Here is a 24,358-nt window from a genome sequence, read left to right on the forward strand (position 1 = left end):
GTCCAGTGTTGTGTCCCTGTCACAGCTCTGGGTCACCTGGCTGTGCTCACCTCTCTGTGCCTGTGTTTGTGTCACTGTCACAGCTCTGGGTCACCTGGCTGTGCTCTCCTCTCTGTCCCAGGTGTTAGTGACAGTGACAGCTCTGGGTCACCTAGCTGTGCTCACCTGTGTCTGTCTCTGTTCCCAGCAGGGCCCAGCAGGGAAGGCCCAGAGGCCCAAGAGTCTGCAGCTGGGGGACACCAGGCTGACCCTGCTGCAGGGCCCCTCGCTGCAGCAGCCCACCTGCAGCCCTCCCCCCATCACCCCCAAAACCCCCCGGACCCAGAGTAAGTGCTGGGATGGGCTGGGCTGGGAATGGCTCTGTGGGGCTGGGGGAGCAGCTGGAGGGAGGGGGGAGCTGCTCTGAGTTCCATCACAGCTCAGGGCTCTTGCACATCTCAAAAATCAAGATTTACTCCATGGAAATACATTTACAATCGTTCCTGGAGGTCAGTGGTGTTGTTCCATTTTACAGACAGGGGTTTGGGAACTGAGCCCCAGCCTCTGGAGTGCAGTTATCCCCAGTGCATTCCAGGTGCCCCTGCCTCAGTTTCCCAGGAGAACAGGGGTTATTTTTGTCAGAGAACAGGAATTGGCTGTGCTATCAAAGAGCAGATCTGTGGCTTGCACATCACTTGTTGAAGCAGTGCAAACAGGAATTCCAGGGAACGGTTTCTGGGTTTCTCAGTTCCTGTCTTGTTTTCTCCTGTCTTGACCTGGACAAGAAGGATGGGGAGGGACTTTTCACAGGGGTGTGGAGTGATGGGACAGGGGAGCAGTTTTAAACAGCCAGAGGGCAGGGTTGGATGGGATTTTGGGGGAAATTCCTCCCTGGGAGGGTGGGAGGGGCTGGGATGGAATTCCCTGAGCAGCTGGGGCTGCCCCTGGATCCCTGGCAGTGCCCAAGGCCAGGCTGGGGCCCCCTGGGGCAGTGGGAGGTGTCCCTGCCCTGGCAGGGTGGCACTGGGTGGGATTTCAGCTCCTCCCAACCCCACCTGTCCCAGGACTGAATTTTGGGCAGGTTTTTAAAGCCTGAGGCAGTCAGTGTGGATGGCTGTAAGTCACCAGGCAGGTCTGCAGGAGCACCTCCAGTGACCCCAGGAGGGCCCTGCAGGGACCCCAGGGTGTTTGTGGTCAGCTCTGTGCCTGAGCTGTCACTGCCAGCCCTGAGGGCTCTGTGCACTGATGAGCACTAACTCCCATCACATGGCAGAGCTCTGGGAGAGCTTGCTGTGCAGCTTGGACATTCAGCTGGGAATGTCCCACCTCAAGGAGGTGGAATTCATCTTCAAGAATTAACAAAAGGAATCATTTCAAAGGTTTCCAAAACATGCTGGATGTAAAACAGTGCAATAATCTCATCCTGGAAAAAAGAGGGGGAAAAAAGCCCTTTCTTGTATATTCAGGAAGTTCTGTAGTTAACTCTGCAGCACATTTAAATGTGGTTTAAGGTAAAAATGAAACTCCCTGGGCAGTTCTACCCCTAGAACTCCCTGGCTGCTGCATTTCTCAGTCTGCTGCTGTTTTTTGAAAGGAACAGAAGTTCCTGGGTAGGAGCTGGATGTCTCTGTGTCAGAAATCCAGAGAATGATCTAAACCAGCATAAAATTGTCATGAGAGCATGAAAACAAAAAAATCCTTATCAGGGCAGGGGATGAGTTGGGGAGACAACCAGAAACAAATCCAGGAACTCTGTGAAGAAAGATCTGTGAAAGGAATGTGAAACCTCTCTCTCCTCCTCAGCAAGGCTTTAATTGCTGGAATCCTTCTGAACTTTGGGGTTTATCTGCTCCATCAGCTGGAGTTGAAATCAAAGTGAGTTCTGGGGGGCAGCCCCAGGAGCACTCCAGATGTGCTGATGGAAGCAGGCTGCTGCTCTCTGGGGCAGGGGGAGCTGGGACCCAGCTCATCCAGGCAGGCTCAGTGCTGGGGCAGGAGCTGCTCACAGATGGAAACCACTGGGTATTGAATGGATCTCCCTTCAAGTCTGTGTGCAGCCCCACTTCCCTTTTCACCTTTCCTATTTGTTCCTTTTTTGTATTTCTTATTTGTTCTTAATTTTTCCTTATGTTGTGTAATTTCTTCTCTGGTTGTTGTTGTTTCTAGGCTCCCCCTCCTTGCAGGCTGATGGATTGGGCACACCACCCCCCCCTCCCCCCAAGAGCAAACCCTACGAGAGCAGCACCCCCAGGAACTCTGTGGAGGTGAGGAGATGGGGGCTGACAGCTTTGGAGCAGGAGGAATTTTCCAGTCTGCTCTTAGGGTGGTGCTGCTTGAAACCTCTCTCATCATTTCACTGCTTCACTCCCTGAAACCACAAAAGAAGGAAAAAAGGGGGTTTTGCTTCAGAAGGCAGTGGAGTGCACTGCCTTTATTATTTTTCTTTTCCAAGTGGGATTTGTGTTGTCCTTGGTCAGGAAAAAAGTGTGTGAGGGTGGGAAGAGGCATGGAAAACACACCAGCAGCAAAAGCTTCAAAAACATGATCAGCCTAAAATACTGCAATAATTTGGGCTGAAAAGAAGTGTGGAGGAAAAATTCACATTTTCAGAGGTCTCCAGCATCTCCTTCTAAGCCTCAGCTTGGCAGAATCTGATTTTTGAAGCCATCAGTGCCTTTTGAAAGCCTCTATTTAAATCCTGCCCTTTGTCTCAATTCCATTGAGTGATTTTCTTGTAGGAATATCAAACTGCCCCTGTGTCAGTGCAGGAATATCAAACTGCCCCTCTGGGAATATCAAACTGCCCCTCTGTCAGTGCAGGAATATCAAACTGCCCCTCTGTCAGGGCAGGAATATCAAACTGCCCCTGTGTCAGTGTGGGAATATCAAACTGTCCCTCTGGGAATATCAAACTGCCCCTGTTAGTGTGGGAATATCAAACTGGCCCTCTGGGAATATCAAACTGCCCCTCTGTCAGTGCAGGAATATCAAACTGCCCCTCTGTCAGGGCAGGAATATCAAACTGCCCCTCTGGGAATATCAAACTGCCCCTGTGTCAGTGCTGCATCCCTGATGTTTCTCCCACACCTTGGTGTCTCCAGGCTGTTTGGGATCCCTGCCATGCCAATATTGTGTCAGAGTGGTTTCCCCTGCCCTGGAATGAAGGTGCTGGTGGTGCCAGACTAATTCCTCAGCAGTGGGAAGCAAAGGAAGGATCCTGTTGGGACTGAGGGAGGGATGGTGCCTTCCCAAAACCTGTCAGGAGTTACTTTGTGCAGTTGAAAGGGGGGAATGTCTTCCCCAGTCCAGTTTGCAGAGAGGATTTGGGAGTGTCTGAGTGAGATAAACTGAGTTTGAAGAATGATCCCACTTAACTACTTTAGCAGCACAGAAGACAAGAAAGCAGCTCATCACTTAACTCAGTGTTGTGACACTGGAATAAAGCCTTGAAATATGGAATCAGGGGGAAGTTTTTCTGCTTTGCCCTTCATTTGGCTGGAAGTGACTGTGGCTGCTGTCCCAGCAGAGAGATCCCAGCTCCAGGGATGCCGTGGGAGTCACTGGATCAAGAGGATTAATAAAAGAGCCTCCTTCCCTTGGGTCTTGCAAGGAAACTAATTCCTGCCACGTCCTGGCCTGCAGCATCCCCTTGGCTGGCAGCCAGAGGGAGAGGATTCCCAGGGCTGGAGAGGGAGACTGGGAAGGATTTTCTGAAGGGTTTTGTTAGCTGGGTCTGTCCTCCTTTGGTTAAAGCAATCCTGAAATGTTGAGCTTTGGCTGAGAAGTGTTGAACCACACAACCTCCTTCTCTCCTGGCCTTTCCCATCTCATTTATTTCCAGGATGCCCCTTAAAGCAGGCAGAGACAACATGAACCCCCCGCTCAGTGCAGCTCTCTGCCAGAGCAGGAAACGCCCTCCAAGCCCCTCTGCAGGCAGGCAGGATGTGGCTTGGTTAATTAGAGCTGCCCTTGCTTCCATTTTAGTGTGTAAAGTTTTGCCATTCTGATTTGAACACATTTTACATCCTTTTGGGGCAGCTCATCCAGCCAGCAGGAGAAACAAACCTGAATTTTGAAACCTGGAAGGAAATGGGTTTGTTGCCATTTTACTGATCATCAAAGGGAGGGGTAAACACTGAAGTTGGGCTGGAGGTCAGGAGCAGTTAAAGTCTGTCCTGGGCATGCTCTAGCAGCTAAAACATTGCAGCTTCTGGTGTCTCCTGGGGTCTGTCCTTGCTTGGCCCTGTCACGTGGAGCTGAGGCTGAACTCCAAGCTTTGCTCCTGAGAGAGCCATCAGGACCTTTTGGGTGCAGCAAAATGCCTCCACTCAGCAGCAATGGTTTCTTCTGTGTTTCCATCTCCTCAGGTTGCTCCAGCGCTGCCCAGCAGGCGAGAGGCCAAACCTCCCCCTCCACCCCCCAAAACCAGGAAATCCAGCGTGGTGTCCTCGGAGCAGGGGCTGCCCTGAGCCCTTGGGGTCCCAGCAGAGCCCAGCCTGCAGTGGCTGCTCCATTTCCTGCCAGCCTGGCATCAAACCTGCCCTGGAGCCTCCTGGGAGACCCCCACCAAGGAAAGGTGGCTGGGACTGGGCTCCCTCCCTGTGCTGGCCTGTGCAGTGCTGGCACAGCCACCCTGACCTGTCCCTGCTGCAATTCCTCTCCCTCCTGAGTTGGGCACTGCTGCAGTCCTGGGAATCCTGGCTGGTCCCACTGGGGCAGCAGTGCAGGCAGAGGCTCCTGCCTGCCTCAGGCTCTGCCCAGCTCTGCTTGGATCAGTGCGAGATCTCACTGTGTGCTTTGAACGGGGTGAAAGAAACCCCTCCTGGCAATGTCTGAGATGGCACAAGCTGCACTTTGGCCAGGGCTGCACTGGCACCACTGCTGTGGTACCAGGGCTGGACTGGCACCACCTGCACTGGTACCACGGCTGGACTGGCACCACTGCTCTGGTACCAGGGCTGGACTGGCACCACCTGCACTGGTACCAGAACTGCACTGGCACCACCTGCACTGGTACCAGGGCTGCACTGGCACCACCTGCACTGGTACCAGGGCTGGACTGGCACCACTGCACTGGTACCAGAACTGGACTGGCACCACTGCACTGGTACCAGGGCTGCACTGGCACCACTGCACTGGTACCAGAACTGCACTGGCACCACTGCACTGGTACCAGGGCTGCACTGGCACCACTGCACTGGTACCAGGGCTGGATTGGTGCCACCTGCACCAGTACCAGGGCTGGACTGGCACCACTGCACTGGTACCAGGGCTGGACTGGCACCACTGCACTGGTACCAGAACTGCACTGGCACCACCTGCACTGGTACCAGGGCTGGACTGGCACCACTGCACTGGTACCAGGGCTGGACTGGCACCACTGCTCTGGTACCAGAACTGCACTGGCACCACTGCACTGGTACCAGGGCTGGACTGGCACCACTGCACTGGTACCAGAACTGCACTGGCACCACCTGCACTGGTACCAGGGCTGGACTGGCACCACTGCACTGGTACCAGGGCTGGACTGGTACCAGTTCCATAAGCAGCTCATGGCCTGTTTATTTCTCATCAATATTGATGAAGATTTTTCTTTCTCTTCCAGGAAATAATTTTGTTTGTTCATTCTGTCATTTTGCTTCTGATTATCTTGTAGGAGTTGGGAGGAGCCACTGAAACCCTGCTGAGGGTGTTGCTCACACAGGAAACACAATTTCTGTTGGGCTGGGGGTTCATGGGCCATTACTGTGCTCCCCTGACTGAAATGGGTTTCTGACCCTACTGAAAAACCAAAGGTTGTTAAACCTAATGAAAAGTTTCCTCAGCTTTTTCAGGGAAAACCAAACCCAACAAAACCCAACCCAACAAAAACCACCCCCAGGAGGGTTTTGCTCAGACTGAAGTTGTCATTTTCTCTTGTCCTTCCCAATTCTTTTGACATCTGTGTGACTGCAGGGGCTGCTGTGCTGCCTGGAAGCAGATTGCCCTCATCCCAGATCCATCCCAGAGTGCCACCAGCTCCAGCCTGGAGCTGCTCTGGAGGTGGCACTGCAGTCACATCCCATCCATCCCCAGCCTGATTGCTGCAAGCACTTCCAGCTGTCTCCGGGCTGCTGCTCCTCAGGGGAGATCTTGGGACTCTCCCTGGACACCCTGGCAGCTTTCCCCTCTCTGGGGCTCTGTGGGACCTGTCAGCTCCTCCTTGTGCTCCTGGACACAGACTCTGCTTGGCTTGACCCCCCCTGGGTTTTCCTGCCTGTCCCTTTCCTGTGCACTCCCCTCCCTGCTGCTCCCCTCAGAGGGTTCCCCTCGGAGCAGTTTCTTGTCTGGGCTGAGGGTTCTGCCCCAGGCACACAGCAGGATGTGCCTGAGCTCTCTGAGGCACCTCCACTGTTCACTCAGTGCCTGCCCCTCTCTGCCCTCAGTCCTGGGGGCTTCTCAGACACGTTGGGTTGGACTCTGAGTGAGTCTGCAGGAGCAGGGGAGGCTGAGCAGGGATCCCAGGAGTGCTGTCCCTGGTGTGGGCAGACAGACTGAGCTCTCAAGTTTGGCTCTAAGGGACTTTGCAGTCCTCTTTTCCAGCTTTTTGTTCTGCTTTAACAACCTTAACATACAGAAGTACCTTTTGCATCCAGGTTTTTTCCTGGGGAAGGAAAACTCCCTGCAGAAACCACCCCCAGGAGGAGGTCTCACCTTGGGAGGAATTTTTCAGCTGATCTTTAACCAGATTTTCTCTCTTTTCTTGGGGAGATTTGGCTCTGGCTGCGTTTTTTGCAGTTCCAGGCCAGGATGTTGAGCAGAGTCTTTGGAATGTTGGAGGTGAATTATCCCTCCCTCCCTGCCTGCCTTGGGCAGTGCAGCTGCCACCTTCAGCCCTGCCCTGCCTCAAAATTGCTCCTCTCACCTCTAACCTCACCTGGGTTTGCTGCTCACAAGTTCAGGATTCTCCAGTCCCTCCCTGTGCCTGCCCAGTTTGGGATGGGCCCCCCCTGGCCTGGGAGGAGAGGAGCAGCTGCCACCAAAGAGCTCAGGACAAGTTTTCCCTTCCCTGGACATTTTGGGCATTTTCACTGGCAAATTTGCCACAAAGGGCTCTACATTTGGTTCTTTTTTCCCCTTCTCATCATTATTTATGTTCTAGAGTTTGTCCCACTCCTGCTCCTTTTGGCAGGGTCCCCACACTGGGGTCCAGTTCTCTTACCTGGCTGGTAAAAGTTGGCATCACTGGAGAGGTGCAAGGTGGAATTTCTGTTCTGTGCCCAAAGGATTCAGGGCTTTGGGTCAGTTTTGGGGGAAAAAAAATAATCCAAGTGTCAGATTTTTAAAGGCAATTGGGCATTGAAGTGTGTGAGAAGAGCAGGGCATCCAGCTGATTTTAAATGAGTGGAATTAAGTGCCCACTCTTAGGAGAAATCCCTCTGGAGCCCTCCTGTTGTGCTGGCTCTTTGCTTGGGTACCTGCTGGACTTGAGTTGGGAGGTTTAAATTTCAGGGGCAATTTAAGGTGTCTCTACCTTGTTTTTTTAAATGAGAATCATCTCTTCAGGTTCATTAGGTGCTCTAGGAAATGCCTCTAATGTGTTTTCAGCTGGAGGGTTTAAAATGGGAATAGAAATTCCTCAGTGGTGATCTGTGCGCATCACAAATTGCAGCAATCTCTGCCCAATTCATGGGTTTGAATAAAATCTCAAAGAGGAGACAAAACCTAATCCCATTGCAGAGCCAAGCTGTTCAAAGCTGCTGTGAAATTTCGAGTCTTGGAGGATTTCAGTTTTTCTCCTTTGCAGAAATGTGCTCAACACTTGTTTTCTGGAGCTTTTAATTAAAATCTGTCATGCTGTGATAAATTCCTTTCAAAATGTGACAGGCTGTAATCCCCAGCAGGGCAGAGGGGAGCAGCAGCTCTGCCTTTCAGTGGATGATGGGATTAGGGAAGGACAGGGCTTCCAGGGCGAGCAGCTCTGTGATCTGCATGGCCCAGAGCTGCAGCAGGGATCTGCAGGGCCTTTCTGGCCTCCTGCAGCCCATAAAGCCCCAGCTCCCAGCCCGGGCTTTGCTCCAGGCTCACACTGACTTGGACTTGCAGTGACAATGCCCCAGATTTTCCTCTCCTTATTTATTTTTACCATTGTAAATGCAAATATTAACTTTAAATCTGTAATTTAACTATTTTTTTTAATATAGTGAAAACATTCCTGACCTGCTTCTGCTACCTTCTTTTGATTATTTTTATTTTAATTCAAAACTTGACCTTATTTTTACCAAATCCTGTGGTGGACCAGGGTAAGCTTTCCCAAAGACTACAGCAGGGAGGAAAAATAAATAAAGTGATTTTATGGCTGTTGAAAAGCACGAGGTTCCCCTGGTTCTTCCCTCTGAACATTAATTAAAGCACTTTCAGGACACTTTGGGCACTACTCAAGGGATGTTCACACCTTAACCCATTTTGCAGGTCCATGTGCTGCTGGTTTTGTTTTTAGGCAGAGTTCACCCCGGGGTACACTGGGTTCACTTTTCTCACTGGTGTCACAAAGGTTTCACCCCTCTGAACCCCGGGGTGAGTTTGCTGGGAGTTCAGGAGGATTTGGGGCTTGTGGAAGGAGTTTTTGTGGGTTCTGGGATCCTGGGTTGGTGGTTTCAGTGCAAACCCACTTTTGCAGAGTGCAAATAAAATGGTTGGGGTTTTTTCAGTCCTTTGCAACAGAATCAGTAAAAAAATTCAGCTTTGGAGTGGCTCTGGAGAGAGCTCTGGAAGGGCCTGCAGCTCTCTGGGTGAATGCCACACCATTCCCTCAGTCTGTCAAGCAAGGTGTACACATTGCTGGGGCTTTAAATGGAATGATTGTTGTAAAGTTTGTAAATACATTTTTAAAATAAATGTCGTTTTTATGACTGAACCAGAAAAAAGAGCAGTAAAAGTTTCTTCCATGGACCACTGGGGACAGGGGAGGTCATTCCCAGAGGGAGGTAATTTATTCCTTTATCCCATTTCCTTGCTGTTCACCCAGAGGGGAGTGAGCTGAGGCCGTGGTTCTGTCTGGACAAAAGTTGTCACATCCAAACTGTCCCTGCAGGACTCAAAGCTCCTCCTCTGCTGCCCCCCCTCTGGACTGGATGTGTTCTCTTCTGCATGAATCAAATCAGCTACACAGCAATTTTCCACTGTTTTAATGCAATTCCAGGATATTTATTCACATATTGATCCAAGCAAAGACCATTTGAGGAGGAGTTGATTTTAACACAGTTTTGAAACCTCTTTCTGGCTGTGGCTCCATTGCACTTTGGAAATCTTTAAAGCTTCTTCCTTCTGCCTTCTCCCTCCAGCAGCCTCTCCTGTAACCACACACCAAATTCTGGGTTTCAAGAACAGAAAGGACTTTGAGGATGGAATTTTCAGGTGCTAAAATACCAGAGGTGGAGCCCTGGGGTGGTTTGGGTGGAGATGAGCTGGGTGAATATCTGGGCCTTTGTTCCCTGGGGTGCCTCAGGGAGGGGAATTTTGTGCTGCCTCCCCCTTGCCCAGGAAATGAAGATAACTGGAGTTTGTCCATGGGGTGGAACATTTCCAGCCACTCCCCGTTTTTTCCCTGTTTAATATTCCTGCAGCAACACCAGGAATGTGTTGGGTTGGAAAATCTGGGTGTGGGAAAAGCTCCTTTGTTTTCAGTGTTTTTAGCAGCTAGAAATGAGAAGTTCCTGAGCAAACCTCAGGATCTGCTGGGGTTTGGTCCTTTAGCTCTGCCAAGACAGGCCAAGTTTCCCTCAGTGAGCCAGAAAGGACTCATCTCAAATATCCTGGGAATTATTCTGCTGTGTTTTCCTGCCTAACATCATCTCTTGCAATAAAATAAACCCTTAACTATAGTAAATTACTGCTCTGGTTCTTCACTGTCCAGTGCTGCTGGAAGTCACAGCCACAATTCCAGTGCATGTTCAGTACAAATAGGATTAAAGATGAGCTAAAATCAGATTTATTTAAGTAGTTTCTGCATGACTGTTCCTGATTTTATGAGCCTTTTCCAGGCCTGGCTCCTCAGTGAGCCTGGAGAAGCTTTCAAGCACTCCAAGCTTTGGGGTTTGCCTTCAGCTTTGCAGCAGAGATTGATTTTGGGATGGCCCAGGGACACTGCCCAGGAACTGGAGCCCATCTGGGCCCATCAGGGCACTGCTGGGTTAATGAGGAAGCACAGATTGCCCGAGAAGGCTCCCTGTGTGCCAGTGAGCTCAGCTGGGAGCTCTGGGCTCTGCTCTGAGCAGCAGCTACATGGAAACAGCATTTCCCTGCCTGGGGACCCTGGGAGCAGCAGCTGCCATCTGGCTGTGCCCTGCAGCAGCTGGGACAGCCCTGGGACAGGGACAGGGACAGGGACAAACCTGGGATGGGGACAGGGACAGGGGACAGGGACAGGGGCAGGGACAGGGACAGGGGACTGGGACAGGGACTGGGACTGGGACAGGGACAGCCCTGGGACTGGGACAGGGACGGGGACAGGGACAGGGACAGGGATGGGGACAGGGACAGGGGACAGGGACAGGGGCAGGGGCAGGGGCAGGGACAGGGACAGGGAGAAACCTGGGTCAGGAACGGGGATGGGGACAGCCCTGGGGCAGGGACAGGGACAGGGACAGGGACAGGGACAGGGACAGGGACAGGGACAGGGACAGGGACAAACCTGGGACAGGGACAGGGACAGGGACAGGGATGGGGACAGCCCTGCAGCAGCTGGGACAGCCCTGGGGCAGGGACAGGGATGGGGACAGGGACAGGGGCAGGGACAGACCAGGGACAGGGACAGGGACGGGGACAGGGACAGGGACATACCTGGGACAGGGACAGACCTGAGACAGGGACAGCTCTGGGGCAGAGCCGGGGGCGCTGTGGCTTCGCAGGGAGCCAGAGGGGTCTGGGTTAATTTAGGCAGGAAATTCCAGGAAATCCCCATCCTGGGAGTGTCCAGGGCGGGATTTGGGAGCGGTGCAGGTGACAGTGAGGGATCTGTGCAGGTGCAGGTGACAGTGAGGGACCTGTGCAGGTGATTTCGGTCCAGTGGGAGGTGGCCCTGCCCATGGGCCATGGTGGATTTCAGGTCCCTTCCAACCCAAACCATCCTGGGATGGGCAGAGCCAGATTTCCTCCTGTCAGTTAAACTTTACTCCCTCATCCTCCTCCCCCCTTTTTCCCTCCCCTCATGTTTGTTCAGATTTCCCCACAGTGATGACAGAAAACCCACAGCACTCACCATGGCTTCCTTCAGCCCCCTGACCCTGGAGTCCTGGGACGAGCCCGGGCACTCGCTCTGCTTCACCTCCTCCAACTTCTCCATTTCACTGGGAATCTGCATGGCAAAGGTGACACGAGGAAGTGACACAGCCTTCAGGAAGGGAGCAGGAGAATTTTCTGCCCAAAGCAACTCAGCCCCAGGTACAGATGAGGGTGAAACTCCAGCCCTGCAATTGTGCTGGAGTGTTCCACTGCACCCCTGGCATTCACCTTTCCTCAGGAGCCCCAGGATGCTGAAATGAGGAGGAACAAGACATGAAGTGATGATTGGGAAAGAGGGGAAAACCACTGGACACAACCTTCCACCTGTGCTTTGGTATTTAATGCTGGGCATCCACCACGTGCAAATTGCCAAAATGGTAAGGGAAGTGGGGGAATTGTCATAAAATAACCCATCAGAATGTGGCAATCTAGGGAGAGGATGAAATCAGATTTAACCTGAACCTCAGAGCTCCATCTCTCCCTTGGAGCTGGCTGCCCAAATTATTCCACAGTGCTTCAGTGAAAGTTCAGGGAGATTTTACACCCAGTGATTATGAAAATCAATCTATTTTTCTGCATACAACAGTTTTACTTCTGCCAGCTACAATGTGCTGTTCAAATGGCACCTCACCCCTCTTTTTCCAAATCCTACTTCAGCGAAGGTGTTCCTCCCCAGATCTGGGGGTGTTTGGGGGCAGGCACGGGGACAGGTGCAGAGGGAAGCCTTTGTCACCTTTTGGCTGGATTTTTGCAGGCCAGGGTTGTTTCCCAGGCCAGGACCCACCTCCTGGAACGGTCCCAGCAGGACCTGGGTGCTCCTCTTGCCCCCTGGCTGGAGGCCATAGGACCAGTGCTGAGCCAGGCCCAGCCCCAGGGCCAGGGCACACAGCAGGACACTGAACACCATCCTCCCGGGCTTCTCCATCCTGGCAGAGACAAAAACACACCTGGCTGCTCACAGGGCACTGCAGCTGCAGCTGGGCCTGGCTGAGGGGTGGAAATGAGGCATCTCTGGGTCACAGCATCAGGAATGTGCTGAGCTGGAAGGGGCTCCCCAGGATCCTGGAATTCCAGCTCCTGGCCCTGCACAGACACCCCAGAAATCTCTCCCTGTGCCTGCTCCAGTTCTGACCTGCCCCTCCTGGGCAGGAGCCCCAGCTGGATTTGCAGCCTCTCAAAGCGGGGATTAGCTCACTTGAAAGAGATTGGACAGCTGAAAGATTTGGCTGAAGGTCTAAATTAGGATTTCTGAGTTCCAGGCATGTGTGGACCTCAAAGGCTGCATTCCCTGGTGGTGTTTGGCAGATGTGTTCAGCTGGTTTCTGCTCTCATGTCCCTGCTCCTTAAAAATGCCCTCTGCAGTCTCTTCTAATAATTATTTTTTTAAAATAGCAGCATCTGTAAGCACTGATCAATAAAAAGGGAACGTGGGATGTTCCAGCACATTACCTGCTGCCTGAGAGGTTGTGGAGTGACTCCAGCTCTTCTCCTCTGGAAAATGTCTGTGAATGTGCTCTCACCTCACATTTATAGCCAAGAACCCCAGTGCCACCCCCTTCCCAGCAGGAGATTTTCCTCCCAGGCTGTGATTTTGGTGTTCCTGTTCCAGTGGCTGTCAGGCAGCACAAGCAAAGCCCATAATTGGGACACCCTGGTGCAGCAATTAACTCCAGCTCTTTTCTCTAAAAGTCATAAAAGTAACAGCATTGCTTTTAAGAGGTTGTAAATCCCACACTGGGATCCAGATGATCCTGCTGGGAAATACAGGAGCTTTCCTGTCAGTGACTTCTGGTTCCTGTCGTAAAAGTTCTTGGGTGAGTCTGGATTTGCTGAGGGTGGGAAATGGGTGAGGAGCTGAGCTCAGACTTCAAGAATCCTGGAGTGTTTTGGGTTGGAAAAGGCCTTAAATTCATCTATTTCCCCCCTGCCATGGGCAGAGACACCTTCCCCTACCCCAGGGTGCTCCAAGCCCCATCCAGCCTGGCCTTGAGCACTTCCAGGGATCCAGGGGACACCTCCTGCCCACCTTCACTGATGTCAGGCATGAAGGAAACAGCCCTGGAGCGCTCAAACAGGAGCACAAGTGGCCAGAGCAGTTTGAAATCCTCCTCCCTAACATTTCACTTCAGGTGCCTTGGTGTTCCTTGCTCTGTAAAAGGCCAGGTGGGATTAACCTGGATGAGTCCATGACTGTAAATGTACTCTGCTGGCAGGATGGAGGCTCTGGTGTGAACAGGATCCCCAGGTCCTTTTTAGAAGGGCCTGGAGTGACAGGGACAAGGGGGAATGGGTTTAAACTGACAACAGAGAAGGTTCAGGTCAGGAAGAAATATAGAATTGGGGTTTATCTTAGGACAAATTCCTTCCCTGTGAGGGTGGGGAGGGACTGGAATGGAGTTCCCAGGGAAGCTGTGGCTGCCCCTGGATCCCTGGATGTGCCCAAGGCCAGGATGGACAGGGCCTGGAGCACCCTGGGACAGTGGAAGGTGCTGGGGATGGAGTTGATGGAAATGATCCTTAAGGCCTCTTCCAAGCCAAACCATTCCAGGATTGCCATCTGCACTTTGTGCACTGCAGGTTTATAGACTGATTTGCATGCAGGAGTTCAGTGCTTTGCACTGCAGAAATTGCATTTTTCCCCACCTGGCTGCTCCTCTGCCTTGCTGGTCTGTGCCACCTGAATGTCTCGTGGTCCCTGTTCTCCAAACACCCTCAGCTCCCATGACCTCCAAAGGCTCTAATGGATTAAAGCAATTTAATAAATCAACAATTCAGGGAGGATTTGGTGACTCCGAGCAGAGTCACCCTTCCCGCCCCAGGGCTCCTCCCACTCCTGGCAGGGGCAGCCAGGCCTGAGCTGAGTCCAGCTGAGCTGTGAGAGCTGTGGGAGCAGCTGGGCTCCGGGCAGGAATGGTGGGATCAGGGCAGGAATGGTGGGATCAGGGCAGGAATGGTGGGATCAGGGCAGGAATGGTGGGATCAGAGCAGGAATGGTGGGATCAGGGCAGGAATGGTGGGATCAGGGCAGGAGTGGTGGGATCAGGGCAGGAATGGTGGGATCAGAGCAGGAATGGTGGGATCAGAGCAGGAATGGTGGGATCAGAGCAGGAGTGGTGGGATCAGAGCAGGAGTGGTGGGATCAGAGCAGGAATGGTGGGATCAGAGCAGGAATGGTGGGATCTGGGCAGGAATGGTGGGATCAGGGCAGGAGTGGTGGGATCAGAGCAGGAATGGTGGGATCAGAGCAGGAATGGTGGGATCAGAGCAGGAATGGTGGGATCTGGGCAGGAATGGTGGGATCAGAGCAGGAATGGTGGGATCAGGGCAGGAATGGTGGGATCAGAGCAGGAATGGTGGGATCAGAGCAGGAGTGGTGGGATCAGAGCAGGAATGGTGGGATCGGGGCAGGAATGGTGGGATCAGAGCAGTAGTGGTGGGATCAGAGCAGGAATGGTGGGATCAGGGCAGGAATGGTGGGATCAGGCAGGAGTGGTGGGATCAGAGCAGGAATGGTGGGATCAGAGCAGGAATGGTGGGATCAGAGCAGGAATGGTGGGATCAGAGCAGGAATGGTGGGATCAGAGCAGGAATGGTGGGATCAGGGCAGGAATGGTGGGATCAGGGCAGGAGTGGTGGGATCGGGGCAGGAATGGTGGGATCAGAGCAGGAGTGGTGGGATCAGAGCAGGAATGGTGGGATCGGGGCAGGAATGGTGGGATCAGAGCAGGAGTGGTGGGATCGGGGCAGGAATGTTGGGATCAGGGCAGGAGTGGTGGGATCAGAGCAGGAATGGTGGGATCAGGCCAGGAATGGTGGGATCAGGGCAGGAATGGTGGGATCAGGGCAGGAGTGGTGGGATCAGAGTAGGAGTGGTGGGATCAGAGCAGGAATGGTGGGATCAGAGCAGGAATGGTGGGATCAGGCCAGGAATGGTGGGATCAATGGTGGGCTCTGAGCAGGATTGGTGGGATCAGAGCAGGAATGGTGGGATCAGGCCAGGAATGGTGGGATCAGAGCAGGAATGGTGGGATCAGAGCAGGAATGGTGGGATCAGGCCAGGAATGGTGGGATCAATGGTGGGCTCTGAGCAGGATTGGTGGGATCAGAGCAGGAGTGGTGGGATCAGAGCAGGAATGGTGGGATCAGAGCAGGAATGGTGGGATCAGGCCAGGAATGGTGGGATCAATGGTGGGCTCTGAGCAGGATTGGTGGGATCAGAGCAGGAGTGGTGGACTCAGAGAACAGCTGGGCTCAGAGCAGGAATGTTCCTGCTCCTCTGGCAGGCACATGGATTCCTCCAGGGATTCTCTGTTTGGAGCCTCCTTCCTCCCCTGATGGGGGTTGCAAAGTGAGAGTTATTTAAAGGAAAAGCAGAGTTGGTTTGGACATTTACAGATCTTTGCCCAGTAACTGCAGCTCATTACCCACCACCTACCCTGGCTGCCCTGAACAGCTCCCAACAACTTTTTCCCCACAGGTTTCTGGGGCATCCATAGGAATTGGACTTTTATGAGCCCAGGGTCCCTTCCAGCTCAGGATATTCCACGATTTTCTGACTATTCTGCCTCCACTATTTTATTAAGCAAATATGAAGGGTGGGGACAAAAAGGCTGAGGTGTCTTGGAGAGGAATGACAAACCAAAACCAATCCCATGCAAATTCTCCAGTTAATGGCTCAGAACCCTCTCAGAACAAGCACAGCTGTTTTTCCAACAGGTATTTTATACTTAAAACTCAAAAATTCTTGTTCTGCTCACACAAACCAGGGAAGACTTGGGATTTTTATTAAAATGAAGAGAACCAAGCCACTTTTTTCTTTCACACTTTTTATTAATGCAACTTAAATTAGCTGGAACCTGCAAATTCTGCACAGGGCTCTCCACACAGCTCTGTCCTGGCAAAAGAGGTACCTAAAATCCAGCTGTGAATGATGGTGCCACATGCTGTGATTATTCCATAGTGCTTCAGTGAAAGTTCAAAGAGATTTTATACACAGTGATTATGAAAATAGATATATATATATATATTTTTCCATACAATAGTTTTACTTCTGCCAGCTACAAAATATGATAAAGAAAAATAATTCATTTGTTTCTCTAGCCCTAGGAATCTTCTCCTACTGCAACAGACACAACATTCCCACTGAAAGCATGAGGTGTGAGAAAGGACTCCAAAGTCACACTGTAATATTTCCCTGGAATCACAGGTCACTTCTCCAAGGATGGAGTGTTGTCCTAGAGCTCGACCCACAGGGATCTGCAGGAGATAATCCCAATGCTGAACCTCGTGGCTCTGGGATTTTGAGCCTTGAAAGTTCACATCGCTCACCTGAGTCAAACCAACTCAAAAAGGAGGGAGAATCCTGCAATTCCCCCCAAACACACCCTTTGCTGACCCTCAACCATCTCTGATCCTCCCAGCCTGGGGGCAAAGCAGCATTTTTGTAACAACAACTTAGACAAGAGACAGAAATTGCACTGCCAGGGAGAGACAACGCCCTGAAGAACTGTGGAACTCCAGCTCCTGTGGGACTCCAGCTGGGATCCACTGGTTCTTATTCCTCCTTTGTATCTCTACAGTAACAGCTTGATTTCCTTAAATTCAAGGTTAGTTTTAACTTTGGGGTGGTTTAAGCATCTGAGGTAAGTTCTTGATGCACCTTTTTTCTTTTTTTTGGTATAGTTTCTTCATGTGCTTTTTGATTGTGTGAAATAAAGGTGGTGTGAGCTGAGAACTCCGTGGATCCTACAGGGAAGCAGCTCCTTATCCACACCAGGGGTGCTGAGGCCTCTGCCCTGCCCAAGTGCCCCCACAGGCAGCTGCAGTGCTCTCAGCACAGGCACAGCAGCTGTGGCAGGGCACAGAGGGCACAGAGGGCACCTGGCCCCAGGCAGGATGCTTCCACAGCCACCTGAGCAGCCCAGAGAGAACAGGGCCCAGCTGGGAACAGCCCAGGGAGCCTTCAGGGAGTCTTTGCATAGAGCATGGGGGGAAACAGGGAAAGATTCACCTGCTGAGGTGGTGAGGGGAGGGCAGAGCACGAGCTGGGGCCCCTCTGCCTCTCTCTGCTTTGCTGCCAGCTCTGTGCTTTCCTCTCTGCACTGAATTCACCACCAAGGGTGAAAACACTGCAGCAACTCCAGCCTGGGGTGGCCAGGACATGTGAAAGCAGGATTTCTGCCACCAGCTGTGACTGACAGTGCACCTCCACACTCATTTGGAGAGGATTAATTCAAGATATCCAATTTCTGAGCAGGGATGTTCCCATCAGCTTCCACCCCAGCAGAGACCTGAGCACCCCCTGGGGACAGGGAGCCACCCCTGGCACGGATCCAGACTGGAATTACACCTGTAAACCTCAATTTGGTTGCTACTGTACAGGAGTAACATTTTCTATTGATATTGCAGCTACAGATTTAATAAATAGAATTGCATATCTTGTGCTTTATAAATTAAAATGCATTCCAAAGTGAGGCAATGCTAAACAATGAAACCATTGAACCTTTCCCCCCCAAACCAGCCACACTCTCTGATTCCAGCACCAGCCCACTTCCTCACTCTGCTCACAGAGGTACAAACTCTCTGTGGTACCTCTGAAAACAAAAATTCCCTCCCCAAAAGTGATCAAAAAGAGTTTACCTAGGCACTACTGCAAATGTAAGGTGGCTAATAACCATGACTTCAACTCAGGAGGGGGAGGAGGTGAAGCAAGTCACGATGAATGTCTGGATTCCTTCCTCTCCAGCGTGTCCTGCCCTATCTGACACTCTGGGACATGTGCAGGGGGGTCAGCATCTCCTCAAAGATGGCTCCTTTCACGTTGGATCCCCTCAAATTTGCTTCTTGTAGGTCACAACCTGACAGATCACAATTCTGAAGGGGAAAAGGAAAGAGAACATTAACTGAATAGAGACAGAACTGTTCAAAGTTTGACTCCACTCCCCTTTACTCCATGTAACTTTGCAGTTGGAGAAAACCCAGCCCCTAAATTACCATCTTGTTGCACTCATACATTTATATGTATGTCTGGGAAATGTATTTATGTCAGGAGAGGATGCTGCCCCACCTCCAGGTCGGTCCCTGCCAGCGTGGCTCCCCGCAGGTTGCAGTTCTTGAGTTTGGCGTTCTTCAGCGTGGCCACTCGCAGGTTGATCCCGGTCATCTGGCTGCCCTCCATGTCCACACCCTTCAGGTTGGCACCTGCACACAGCCACAGCAGGGGCTGAGGGAAACCAGCCAGAAGTGCAGCAGGGGCTCCCTCAGAGCCCTTCTGGGGCTTTCTGAGCTCCAGGTGACCCCCAGGTGTTACAAAGTCTCTTTGCCCAGCCCCTAGACCCAAGGAGGAGTCAGGACTGCTCGGCTGTAGCTGTCAAGGCTGATTTTGGTTTATTGTGTTTGTTTGTTTCTGTTATCTGTAACATTCTTTTCCTGACCTGCTGAGGTCCCTTCAGGCACACTGACTGCCTTCAGGGTGCTGTTATCTTTTTATACTAAAAACTACCCGTACATTTCCTAATACCTATCACCTGTGTTAGACAGCCTGATTCAACTCTGAACCAATCCAAAAGTGCCAGCATCACCCAGAGGGTGGAGGCAAAGAAGAAGAAAGGACAGGACACACCCAAATCCCTCCATCTTGGCTTCTGAACCCCCATTCTAAAAATCTTAAAATGCTACTTTTCTATCTTGTAACAAACTAATTATCATTCTACTTGAACTCTCCTGGCTTGTGAATCCTCATTTAAGGTTGGTAACTGTTTCCATGGGTTGAAATCAAAGGCACAGGGGTCTTGGGCTCTGTGCCAAGGTCTCTGAGCCCCTGCCAGGGGCTGGAGCCCTCCAGGGCAGCCAGAGGGATGTCCTGGGATCTGACACTGGGTAAACTGGGAGAGGCCAAGGCAGAACTGGGAATTCAAGGATTGTGTGGCAGAACCAGCCCAGAGTTGTGGGCTCTTCCCAGGGACTGTACAAATACAGCTGAACCTTTGCCACATAAATGTACAGGCACAGGGCTGATCCCAGGGAATAATTAACAAACAAAAACTGACCTTCCAAATTAGCTTTAAGGCCTGATGGATCTTCAAAGTTGCAGCCCTTCAGGGATGCTCCCTCTGCGTTGGAACACAACATCTTCACCCCCTGCAGGTTTGCACACTGGCAGAGACAGGATGTGAGTCACAAGGGTGTCAAGACAAACACCAGGAATCAGCAGAACACAGATTGAAATTCTGCACTGAACCCCCCAGCACAACCCCCCGGTACGGTGAGAAGTGTGGGAGTGCTCTAAGTGCAAAAATCACAGAAAACACTGGGAAACTGATTTCCTTGGTCCAATTCCTGTTTCTGGAGACAAGTGCAGCACCCTTACATCCAGCACAGATCCAGAGAGGTCAGCTCTCTCCAGGTTGGCACAGCACAGGTTGGCGTGGGCCAGGTTGCAGCGGCTCAGGTTGGCCATCTTGAAGTTGATGTAGCGAAGATCCAGGCGGGAAAGGTCGGCTCCACTGAAATTCAGCCCCTGCAAAAGGCAGAGAACACCCCCAGAATGGTCACAGGGGGAAGGGGGGGCTCTGGACACTAAAGAATTAAAAGAAACACGTCTGGGGAGTCGTGTATATGAATCTATACAGACAAACAATGTATTGACACACCGCCAGTACCTTAAAGGGGCTGAGAAAAAGATGAGAGAGACTTTTTATAAGGACAGAGAATGCCAGGACAAGGGGCAATGGATTTGGAGATCAGTTTTAGATGGGATACTGGGAAGAAATTCCTCCCTGTGTGGATGGGGAGGGGCTGGGATGGAATTCCCTGAGCAGCTGAGGCTGCCCCATCCCTGGAAGCATCCAAGGCCAGGCTGGAGCAGCCTGGGACAGTGGGAGGTATCCCTGCCATGGCAGATTGGAACAAGATTATCCTTAAGGTCCCTCCAAGCCCAAACCATTCCATGGTCCTACATAAACATACACAAGATCATTTACTCTATTACACAACACCATGAAATGTAAATGCAAAGCTCTCAAGATCTGGATATTGCCTTAAAACAGGCTGTGGTTTTAAACAGTAAGAGGGCAGGGCTGGATCGGGTGTTAGGAAACAATTCCTGGAGTTCTGTTGGAAAGACAAAGGCTGAGCTCCCTCACCTGGCAGCGCAGCTCGGACTTGGTGGGCGTGGCCAGCAGGAATCGGACGAACTCCTTCCGAGAGATGGGAGAGTGATCCTCGGCCGGCTGCGAGTTCTGGGGACAGGGGAGCAGGGACAGCACTGAGTTACAGCTAACAGCACGGAGCTCACATCCCTGGGAGAGCAGGACCCGCATCCAGGGGCTACAGACAGCAAGATACCTTAATAGCAACCTCCAGGTGTTCAATGAGGGAGTCGATCCCAAAAAACCTGGCTTCTTCCAGAACCCCTACAAACAAAGCAGGGCTGGTTAATCCAGGGAACTGCTGAGCCAGAGAGCAGCACCCTTCTCTCCCCTTACTGGAGAACACACACACATTCTACTGGATGTAACTGGGGAGAGAGAAAAAGTTTGCTTGCAGCTAAAAGGAAAAACATAACTCAGACACAACATTTCCACCAGCAGCATTAGGTTAAAGAGATCAACTCCAGAATAGCAGATACTAATCCAGTATGGATTTTTAATGCTCCAAAGAGAAATAACCAGCCTGTCCTCATTAAAGCAAGCACATGGAGCTGCACTGCTGAGAATAAATCCACCAAAGGAAAACTCCCAACCACGGGGATGAGCACACAAAGCTCCCCCTGGCTTCACCACGGGCAAAGCTTTAATTCCAAGGAGAAACAACTGAGGAGATGTCAGACAGGTAATACCTACCTAGCAAATTAATCCCATCATTTACACACAAAGCTTTAATTCCAAGGAGGAACAATTGAGGAGATGTCAGACAGGTAATACCTACCTAGCAAATTAATGCCATCATTTACAATGAGCTGTCCGTGACGCAAATAGTTCAAAATGGGCTCAAAATACTCGGGACTGCGGTCAATGAGGAAAGCTCCTCTAGGATCTTGCTTATTCCCCCAAGCATCTGTTTCCACAACATATATATATATAAAATTACTTTTGATGTAGTAATAGAAGAGCATTTGCTTCAGTTTTCAGAGTTTTTTATGACCAAAGGGGACTGGAATAGCAAACATTCCACTTGGAAGGGTGGTTCGGAGAGAGAAGGAAGGAAAAGAGGAGTGGGGGAAAAAATCAGCTTAAAATCAACTTGTTCCTGCTCTGAATAACTGAATTTGTACCACATACAAGAGAATCCTGGCTAGGATAAAAGCAGCGCTGATTTTAGTCTGATTGTCTCCCCAAGGCTGCCTGGTGCAGTTTGCTCTTTGGCTCTGCTGACAAAACCGAGGAAGGTGCAACACGATGAAAACCTCCAATCAAATAAACAAACAAAGGACCCGAACGACTCACAATGGATGGGAGCTGCATTTGCAGCTTGTGAGACAGATGACCAACATTAGGTGGTGAGATGACAGAGAGAAATAAAGCTTTAAAAAATAACTCCCTGTTCTGCTCTGGTACTTCAACATACTCTGGATATTTTACTTTATGAACAAGAGCCTCAGCTTGACAGTGAGTTTTTGCCTACTTTGCTCATTTATTACTTAAAAACAAAAAAGTTCATCTCAACATACTCACCTTTGTCTTTGAACATGTGTGCCAACATACTGTCAGGTTCTTTGTTCACCAAAGTGCTCCTAGGAAACAAAAGCAGCCCAACTTTACTTTTCTTTCATCTGTAAATGTTTAAGAATCATTTTCTTGCAAAACTGTGGTGGCAAGTACAAAATACAGAGAAAGCAGCAGGAGTCAAAGCCCTCCTGCTTCACAGTAAGTTACTTTTTAAGGTATTTTGCTTTACTGAAATGAAGTTTTGGAAGTTTCTGAAGACCATTTTTACCGGGTGGTGGTGAAATATCTGCCTCCCACATTGAGAGTCAGCCAGTCTGTGTGGGACCCTGTCAGCTCCTCCTGAGCTCTCCCATCCGTCTGAGGATCTGCAGAGAACAAAGAAAGGAATTACTGGAAAAACTGTTAATATTCTAAACACCACAAAATAAAATCTTAAGTTTGTACGAAAGCAAAAGAAACTCTATTAAATAAAAGGTTAAAGGTAAGAATTACAGACTCACCAATGAAGGGCTCCCCTTCACAGACAAACAAAACATCATCATCCCTGAGACAGAAGGGGCAGAGGGAAGAGAAAAAGAAGGTTAATCACAATTTATTGTTCATCTGTTTGACAGTGGAACCTCTCCTGATTCTTTCAGGTAAATTATGACCAGTGGCCATTAGCTGGAACTTCTGATTTTTGTCTGTATTTTGCAGGTTCTATTGGATTGGAATGGACTGACTTCACCAGAGATTTTCTCTGTAGCAGCCAGGCAGGGACCACTTGTGTAATCAATTAATTCTTACAAAACAGCTGCTTTTCTCCCCAGTCTGGGGCTGTTCTGTGAAGCCAAAGTACTGCCAGAATTTGCCTCCTTTATAGAAAACCCCCCATTCCAGGGTTGACTGGAATAGTGGGGATTTCATGGCACAAACACAGCCCTGGAATCAACACAGGAGGAGGTGAGAAGGCCTCAAACACAGCCTGTATCAAGTTCTGAATCAATGAATGATTTGAAGTTAAAAAGACATGAAAGGACCTTTGTCCATCCTGGCTGGTAATGATCACATCTGGTTTTAGGGACAGTCCTGGGTATGGATTAAGGAGGATTACCAGGTTAGTCCCCTAATGAACAGCCCTGATTTGCCTTTTCCTGGCTGATCCTCACCTAATCAAAGCAATATCATCAATGAGCCCCCCCTTCCCGTTGTACACGCTGGTGGCTTTGATCCCAAGCTTGTTGCTGGCCACAGAGAGCAAATCTGAGAGAGTCCCATACACAGCCACGACCTGGGGGAGGAGAGAAGAGCAGGCTGTGAATAAAAACAAACCCAGGAAACTGCTCCGAAAGTTCTGCCACTGCAGATTTATCAGGGCCATCAGGAGGAGCAAAATCCATTTGGATCTTGACCAGGAAAGAAGGGAAAAGAAAACCAGGGGGACTTGCACAGCTCCCACCAAACTCACTGCAACAGCAGGGAGGCAATAAATGTTGGTGCTGTAGGAATATAATTCAGTTGTTTATTTCTCTAAAGAAATATTGCTACTTGTTCTGTTCCAAGCCTCTCCCAAATGTACTTCCATCCCTAAAACCAAGGATTAAAGGACAGGCAGGGGAACTGTCTGCACTCAGATGTGGATGGAAAATCAGCACCACAGACACAATTTAGCAGAACCACAAGGCTGAAATGCAGTCACATGAACCCCTGCACGCCAGGCCCGGCTGGAAAGAGCGGGATCATGGGCAGAATTAATAGAATTAATAATTAATACACGTTAAAGCACAGTCACATCAACGTCTACACTCAGAATGTGGATGGAAACATCAAGATCACGGACTCTGTGGAACTGCATCCCAGGGCCTTTTCCTCTGCTGGACAAGCACTGTTGGGCCTAAAAATCTCTATTTTCAGTCCTGAGGCGCTTTTAGCAAGGTTTTAAACCATTAGATGCGATTACTCCCAGGGTACCCGCACGCAGGGTCCCTCTCCCCCCAGAGCCCTCATCCCACAGCGGTGCCGGTCACCGGCACCGGACGCGACTCCCTCAGGGCACCGAGCGCCTGCCCCCGCGACAGATCCCCGCCTGTCGCGATTCCCTCCACAGGCACTGAGGGGGACCCCACGCCCCGCTCCCGCCGGCACTGCACGAGCCTGGCCCGGCTGCCCCGGGAGCTGCGGGAGGGCGGGCAGGGCCCCCGGGAAGCGGCCCCGGCCCGGCCCGGCCCGGCCTCACCTTCCCGTTGCGGGCGCTGCCGTTGACGAACAGCGTCACCCGCCTCATGCTGCGCCCGCCGCCGCGCCGACACCCGGAAGGGGCGGGCGCTGACGGGCAGGCCCCATGGCCAATCAGCGCCGCGCTGCGCCTCGTATCTGCCCAATGGGCAGCAGGGAGGCGGGCCAAAGCCGGGACTGCAGCCAATCGCGAACAGAAGAAGCGTCCATATTTGCATAATTTCTCTGTGATTGGT

At 51.2% G+C, this 24,358-nt stretch overlaps 3 protein-coding genes across 10 annotated transcripts in view; 1 reads left to right on the plus strand and 2 right to left on the minus strand.

Moving 5' to 3' along the window:
- DOCK5 (dedicator of cytokinesis 5) overlaps window positions 1-4,897 on the plus strand; it is a 79,559-nt gene extending 74,662 nt beyond the window's left edge. For 2 of the 7 annotated variants that reach the window (XM_009097773.4, XM_018922703.3), the window contains exons 50-52: window positions 191-326; window positions 2,146-2,243; window positions 4,347-4,561. In XM_009097773.4, the coding sequence (XP_009096021.1) occupies window positions 191-326; window positions 2,146-2,243; window positions 4,347-4,448 (336 nt within the window). In that variant the 3' untranslated portion in view covers window positions 4,449-4,561. Of the gene's footprint in view, window positions 1-187; window positions 327-2,145; window positions 2,244-4,346 lie in introns of those variants that run through there. The other 5 variants (XM_018922702.3, XM_030232526.2, XR_007779344.1 and 2 more) reach the window with 5 other exon arrangements.
- A 4,260-nt stretch (window positions 4,898-9,157) lies between these two features.
- On the minus strand, window positions 9,158-12,725 carry GNRH1 (gonadotropin releasing hormone 1). The gene is made up of 4 exons (XM_009097701.2): window positions 12,691-12,725; window positions 12,026-12,167; window positions 11,219-11,314; window positions 9,158-9,311 (listed from the first exon to the last, which is right to left on the minus strand). The coding sequence occupies exons 2-4, from the start codon at window positions 12,164-12,166 to the stop codon at window positions 9,270-9,272; spliced, it is 279 nt and encodes a 92-aa protein (XP_009095949.2). The 5' UTR covers window position 12,167; window positions 12,691-12,725; the 3' UTR covers window positions 9,158-9,269.
- Window positions 12,726-16,267: 3,542 nt separating this feature from the next.
- Window positions 16,268-24,235, minus strand: KCTD9 (potassium channel tetramerization domain containing 9). Of its 2 annotated transcripts, XM_009097702.4 has the most exons (12): window positions 24,124-24,235; window positions 23,057-23,178; window positions 22,409-22,452; window positions 22,177-22,273; window positions 21,915-21,973; window positions 21,169-21,297; window positions 20,587-20,654; window positions 20,385-20,480; window positions 19,610-19,759; window positions 19,290-19,395; window positions 18,308-18,441; window positions 16,268-18,114 (listed from the first exon to the last, which is right to left on the minus strand). In XM_009097702.4, exons 1-12 carry the CDS (start codon window positions 24,169-24,171, stop codon window positions 17,998-18,000), a joined length of 1,170 nt encoding a protein of 389 aa, XP_009095950.1. In that variant the 5' UTR covers window positions 24,172-24,235; the 3' UTR covers window positions 16,268-17,997. The 2 variants fall into 2 exon arrangements, with proteins under 2 accessions (XP_009095950.1, XP_050838898.1); XM_050982941.1 differs by lacking the exon at window positions 21,169-21,297.
- Window positions 24,236-24,358: the final 123 nt, after the last annotated feature.

The sequence above is a fragment of the Serinus canaria genome, chromosome 22 (assembly GCF_022539315.1).
Source record: "Serinus canaria isolate serCan28SL12 chromosome 22, serCan2020, whole genome shotgun sequence".
Classification (NCBI taxonomy): domain Eukaryota; kingdom Metazoa; phylum Chordata; class Aves; order Passeriformes; family Fringillidae; genus Serinus; species Serinus canaria.